Source organism: Macaca thibetana, chromosome 15, assembly GCF_024542745.1.
Source record: "Macaca thibetana thibetana isolate TM-01 chromosome 15, ASM2454274v1, whole genome shotgun sequence".
Classification (NCBI taxonomy): domain Eukaryota; kingdom Metazoa; phylum Chordata; class Mammalia; order Primates; family Cercopithecidae; genus Macaca; species Macaca thibetana.
This window is the reverse complement of record NC_065592.1, coordinates 775,990-781,587: the sequence shown is the minus strand read 5'-3', so window position 1 is coordinate 781,587 and position 5,598 is coordinate 775,990. Positions and strand designations below refer to the sequence as shown.

Here is a 5,598-nt window from a genome sequence, read left to right as displayed (position 1 = left end):
CTCTTTGATGTTTCTGGTAATCATGGACCCTTCTCCTGGGGCATTTGTTTTGTTTTCATAATAAAAAGCAAAAAAAAAAAAAAAAAAAAAAAAAAAAGGACTGTTATTTTGCATTTTCCTGTGCTTTGTGTGGGGGCTCCCAGCCTCTCTCCTGGAGCCTAGAAATGTCTGGAAGCACCTGGTCTGGAACAGCCTTCACTGGTCCACAGTGAGGGTGCTGAGCTCCCCACACTTGACATCCTGTAACTCTTGGCAAAAACACCCAAAGCATCCAAAAGGGGCCCCCCAAAACCATTTAAAGGCAGAATGCAGTGGCTCGTGCCTGTGATCTCAGCACTTTGGGAGGCCGAGGCAGGAGGATGGCCTGAGGCTAGGAGTTTGAGGCTGCAGTAAAGCCGTGATTGCATCACTGCACTCCAGCCTGGACCACATCTCCCAAAAAAATAATAACCAAACCATTAAGTAGCCCTTGTCCTGTGCCCTGGCAGGATGAAGGCAGCATCATTTCTGGCCTCACTAGGAAGCTACGATCCCCTTTACTGACAGTTCATTGGTTCCCTGGAACAAGCTGCCCTCTTCGAGACGGCCAGGTTCTGTGCTCTTCTAGTCGACCTGGCCACTTGTCCCCTCCCTCTGCACCTCAGTCCATCCTGAAGTGGCTTCCTGTGATGCGCTCAGTCCTAAGGGACATGCAAATAAAATCCCAAAAGCAGATTTTCATAGGTTTAACTGCCAGACTGCAGAGGCTGGCGTGCAGCACGGCTCACTGAAGAATGACAGCTCTGGAACTAGGCCTGGAGGAGACATTCCAGGGGAGAAGATTCTGGCTGGGCCCACGTCTAGGCCTGAGGACCTGTCCAACTCGACCCCAGATGGAGTCAGGGGGCACGGTGTCACTCTTGGCCAGATTGTGACCCTTATCCAGACCAGCCTCCTTGAGGATGGACATGGGGCCTTGTCCGCCCCAGGCAGATGGTGTCTTCCTGCAGCCTAAGCAGCTTAGTGCCAGCTGGCTTGTGCATGGCCCACATGCCCTGACCCCTGCAGAGACTGGCCCTTGAGCACACATCCTCCCAGTGCTGCACATGACCTCAGATCCCATTCTGCGTGTCAGCGCTGCCTCCTATGCTTGGCATCAACCCCGCCACAACCCATCCTCGGGGGAGTCTGTGGTGTGGTGAGAAGGTGGCCCACAGGCATTCCAGATTTGCCTCTGGAGTTTGCTTTCTTCCCAGGCAGGACTTAAACTGAAGAACTAAAAAGATGTAGACAAACCCTACCTAGTGGATGTGTAGTGCTTCCTTGGCAGGCCCGCCTTGCTGTGGGTGTGTCAGCTAGCGGGGCAGGTCCTCCAGCCCCATGCTTGCTTACTCTGCAGCTCCATTCTGCAATCCTGGAAGTCTGACTTCAAACCTCCTAGCCGCAGGCTGCAAACAAGCCAGGAATCTCTCAGAAAGGACCCAGGCAGTGCAGGAGGCTGCTGCCGACCAGGCCTCTGGCAGGACGTTTGGGGAATGCACTTTGACCCAGCAGTTCCACTTCTAGGATGTTTGCGAATGAACTTGCACAGCTGCAAAGAGAAGCACGAACCGAGTACAGGCACATTCAGAACATGCTGTTTGCACAGATGACAACTTCGACGCTGTCACTGCCCATCTGTGGACTCACGGGAGAGCTGCGAGTCAGAGGTTAAAAGCATGAAGTGGGCCGGGTGCGGTGGCTCACACCTGTAATCCCAGTACTTTGGGAGGCCGAGGCAGGCATATCACCTGAGATTGGGAGGTTGAAACCAGCCTGGCCAACATGGTGAAACCCTGTCTCTACTAAAAATACAAAAATTAGCTGGGCGTGGTGGCAGGCACCTGTAATTCCAGCTACTCAGGAGGCTGAGGCAGGAGAATCACCTGAACCCAGGAGGCAGAGGTTGCAGTGAGCTGAGATTGCACCATTGCACTCCAGCCTGGGCAACACAGTGACTCTGTCTCAAAAAAACAAACAAAAAAGCATGAAGTGAATGCCCAGTCTGTACAGTTGGGCAAGAAAGAAAATGGCAGACACAAGAGGCATGGTACAGGAGGACGCCGTCAGAATCACGTGACCGTGTACGCACACTGAGGAGCTACGGGACACGCCCCCAGCTGCCAGCCAGCTTCTCCCCAGGGAGAGCACTTTTGCTTTGCTTTATGCCTTTCTGTATTGCAGTTTTTAGCAATCAATTAGATATTACTGCTATAAAAAATGGGAAGCCAAGTAGCATATTACGAACAAGGATAAAAATAACGTGAGGAAGGGGAGCAGTGTATTAAAGGATGTTTATTTAGAAAAGAAAAATTAGCTTTGACAAGAGACACCTGCACATTTGTGTAGCCAAGGAGATGTCAGAGCAGAGGGTGAATCCTTCATGGAGACTGAACACACAGGTGGCCAGCTGTGGCAGCGACAGTGAACACGTCAGTGGCGGCCTGGGGGCAGAGGCTGAATGCTTTAAGTCTGACGGAGAGCCTGCCTTGCTCAGCCCTGTTACTACATGGAAATCACTGTACGCCACACATGTGCAACTTACAACTCTCAGGTTTCCTGAATGTGTTTTGGAGGCACTGGCCGGTGGGCCGCAAATGCTTGGAAGCTACCATGATGCTTCACACAGGACGATCATTTTGGTAACTCAAAATATAAATGCGGGCTTGGTGCGGTGGCCCACGCCTGTAATCCCAGCACCATGGGAGGCTTGAGCCCAGGAGTGTAAGACCAGCCTGGGCAACATAGGGAAACCCTGTCTCTATACACAGTAGTTCGCCTGGAGCCACAGCTACCTGGGAAGCTGAGTTTGGGAAGATCACCTGAGCCCATGAGATCGAACCTACAGTGAGCTGTGATCGTACCACTGCAGTCCAGCCTGGGCAACAGAGTGAGACCCTGTCTCAAAAAGCAAACAACAAAATGTAAGTGCGACAAAGCTCCCAGTGAGATGCTGCTGCTACTCCGCCATTTATGCTAAAAACAAAAAACTTAAAACCTATACAAACTTGAAAAGGTGGTTTATAACAGGGATGGGAGGGTTACTCTTGGCTTGGTTAAACCAAGCATCTAGCAGTGCCCAGGCCTATGCTGTCCCTAGCAGCACCTGGAGAATTTGAATGTCGAAACAGCTGACTAGTAACTGAGGGGACTCTAGAGGGGAAGTGTCCTGTGCACCAGTCACACCGCGGCTGTGCTAAGGGACTCGGGGGCAGATTCTGTGCTGCTTGGGTTCTTACGCCACGGTTTGATCTTCACATTCATTATTCAAAATCTTCCAGCAAGGATTAGAAATCAAGACAACTGAATGAAACCCATGTCTGTTTTCCTCGAAGAGTGGTCCTGGGCTCAGGTGCTCACATGGGAATTACATGATTGCGCAAAACTTGGACTGCCCTGTGTCCCTGGAGACCTCGAGCTTGTTTTTGTCTCGGACCAAGATGGCCTCATTTCCATACTGTGAGTACCACATGCTTCGGCTCCTGCTCAGGTATGTCCCGGGAGGCACAGACTCCAACTTCTGCTGTTGCTGCTGCCAGATGAGCAAGGAGGTGTCCCTGTACCGGAGGCGGGCGTAGCCTTCAGACAAGGCCTTCTCTGCCAGGGGGACGCGGCCACTCATCCCCTCCCCTGTCCTGCTGGACTCCTGGGAATCCTGCTGTTCTGAGATGGCCCACAATGGACAGCTGCCACAGGCTTCGCACTAAATTAACGGACAGCTTTCCCAGCTTTGGGGTTTAAGGATCCCTCGTTTAACTGAATGGTAGAAATTAGGAATTCAGCCCATTTGCAGGCAGCGTCCTCAGGAGGGTTGTGTGGCGAGGAAATGAGGCGGCCTCGCCATTCTGAAGACACCTGAGACCCATTCAGGGGACCGCACACAGGTCAGAGCGGCGCCCAGCCACAGCTCTTCCGGGTGCAGCTGTGTGGAATTGATAAGGACGTGGCGTCACACCCTGGGGGGTGATTCTGCCACCATGGCCTGGACCACTGAGTTTGAAGAGATGGATCCAGCGCCCTGAGGAAGGGACATGGTGGCCCCAGACGCAAGCTGCAAGGAGCTCCGGTGGCACGCCCTGCACGCATCTGTCCGAGCCGGCTTTCAGGGCAGCGGCTGTTCTGACCCACCCTGGGGATCCGGCCCCAGCGTCTGTTCAGGTCTCGTCTCTCCCCAAAGATGCTGCTGCAAAGGAACGAACATGCAGTCAGGCGAGGGGAAGTCAAGCGCCCCGGCAGCGGCGGCAGTCTACAGCGCAGCATCAACTGTCTGGGGGTCAGCGGCCTAGATCGAGCTACTTACGTCGGGTGGGGCAGCCTGGGAGCTGGGTGGGGAGTGAGACGGGCGCCCAGTGCCAGCTTTTTCAGTCACTGGGCGGTGCTGGGGAGGCTGCTTGTTGGGGCTTCAGGGTCTCCATCTGTGAAACAGGAGCCAGCGGCGCTTGAAAGGGCGCGGGTTCTCGGCGACGCCGCCAGGCGTCAGCCCCGGGACCGGAAGGGGCCCCCAGGGCCGCCTTTCTGCTCCGAGCATCCAGCTCCCGGGAGGCCCCTGGACCCAAACAAAAACGATGTCAGGAGAAAACGAACAGGGAAGCATCGCAACCCACTCCCGAACGCCCTCCCAGCTGCGCAGCGTCAGGGACCTCCCGTCCTGGGATACCCGCGCTGGGTCAGCCTCAGCGTCCCGAGCCCCCATTGCGCGTCCCCCCCGCCTGCGCGCACCCTGGGGCCCCAGTCGCATGGCCCGCGGCCCCCATCCCCGTGCCCCAGACCCCACGCGCTCTGGGTCGCCCCATCCTCCAGTCCCCTATCGTCCGCCCGCATCCCCGGGTCCCCCACGTCGCCCACCCCAGTCACCGCGTGTCGTGGGCCTCGGAGACGCGGGCAGCGGGGCGAGGCGCTGCAGGGCTTCCAGGGCGGGGCCTGGGGCCGCGGGGCCGTGTCTCCATGGTAGCGCCGCAGGCCTGGCGAGCCGAGCGCAGAGGCTGGGCAGGCGGGTGCGACGAGCCCGAGCCATCGATCGCTCCGGGAGGCCGGGCCGGGCCCGCCCCAAGTAGGAACTGGAAGAGGAGGAGGTGGGGCTGGAGGAGGAGGGGCTGGATGGTGAGGGTCTGGACAAGGAGAAGGGGCTGGAGGAGGAGGGGCTGGAGGAGGAGGGGCTGGAGGAGGAGGGGCTGGAGGAGAAGGGGCTGAAGAAGGAGGGGCTGGAGGAGGAAGGGCTGGAGGAGGAGGGGCTGGAGGAGGAGGGGCTGGAGGAGGAGGGGTTGGAGGAAGAGCTGGAGGAGAAGGGGCTGGAGGAGGAGGGGCTGGAGGAGGAGGGGCTGGAGGAGGAGGGGCTGGAGGAGGAGGGGCTGGAGGTGGAGGAGCTTGAGGAGGGGTTGGAGGAGGAGGGGCTGGAGGAGGAGGGGCTGGAGGTGGAGGGGCTTGAGGAGGGGTTGGAGGAGGAGGGGCTGGATGGTGAGGGTCTGCGCGAGGAGGAGGAGGTTTGGAGGAGGAGGGGCTGGAGGAGGAGGGGCTGGAGGAGGAGGGGCTGGAGGAGGAGGGGCTGGAGGTGGAGGGGCTTGAGGAGGGGTTGGAGGAGGA

The 5,598-nt window shown here is 57.2% G+C and overlaps 1 protein-coding gene across 3 annotated transcripts; it reads right to left on the bottom strand.

The window, feature by feature from the left end:
- Positions 1-2,298: 2,298 nt before the first annotated feature.
- On the bottom strand, positions 2,299-5,068 carry BRD3OS (BRD3 opposite strand). Of its 3 annotated transcripts, none has more exons than XM_050760497.1 (3): positions 4,864-5,068; positions 4,319-4,564; positions 2,299-4,201 (listed from the first exon to the last, which is right to left on the bottom strand). In XM_050760497.1, exon 3 carries the CDS (start codon positions 3,638-3,640, stop codon positions 3,386-3,388), a length of 255 nt encoding a protein of 84 aa, XP_050616454.1. In that variant the 5' UTR covers positions 3,641-4,201; positions 4,319-4,564; positions 4,864-5,068; the 3' UTR covers positions 2,299-3,385. The 3 variants fall into 3 exon arrangements, with proteins under 3 accessions (XP_050616454.1, XP_050616456.1, XP_050616455.1); XM_050760499.1 differs by having other exon boundaries at positions 4,873-5,068; XM_050760498.1 differs by lacking the exon at positions 4,319-4,564.
- Between the last annotated feature and the right edge of the window lie 530 nt (positions 5,069-5,598).

Excerpts from the sequence above, each read along its gene's own strand:
- BRD3OS (XM_050760497.1), bottom strand. The coding sequence starts at position 3,640 with ATGAGTGGCCGCGTCCCCCTGGCAGAGAAGGCCTTGTCTGAAGGCTAC.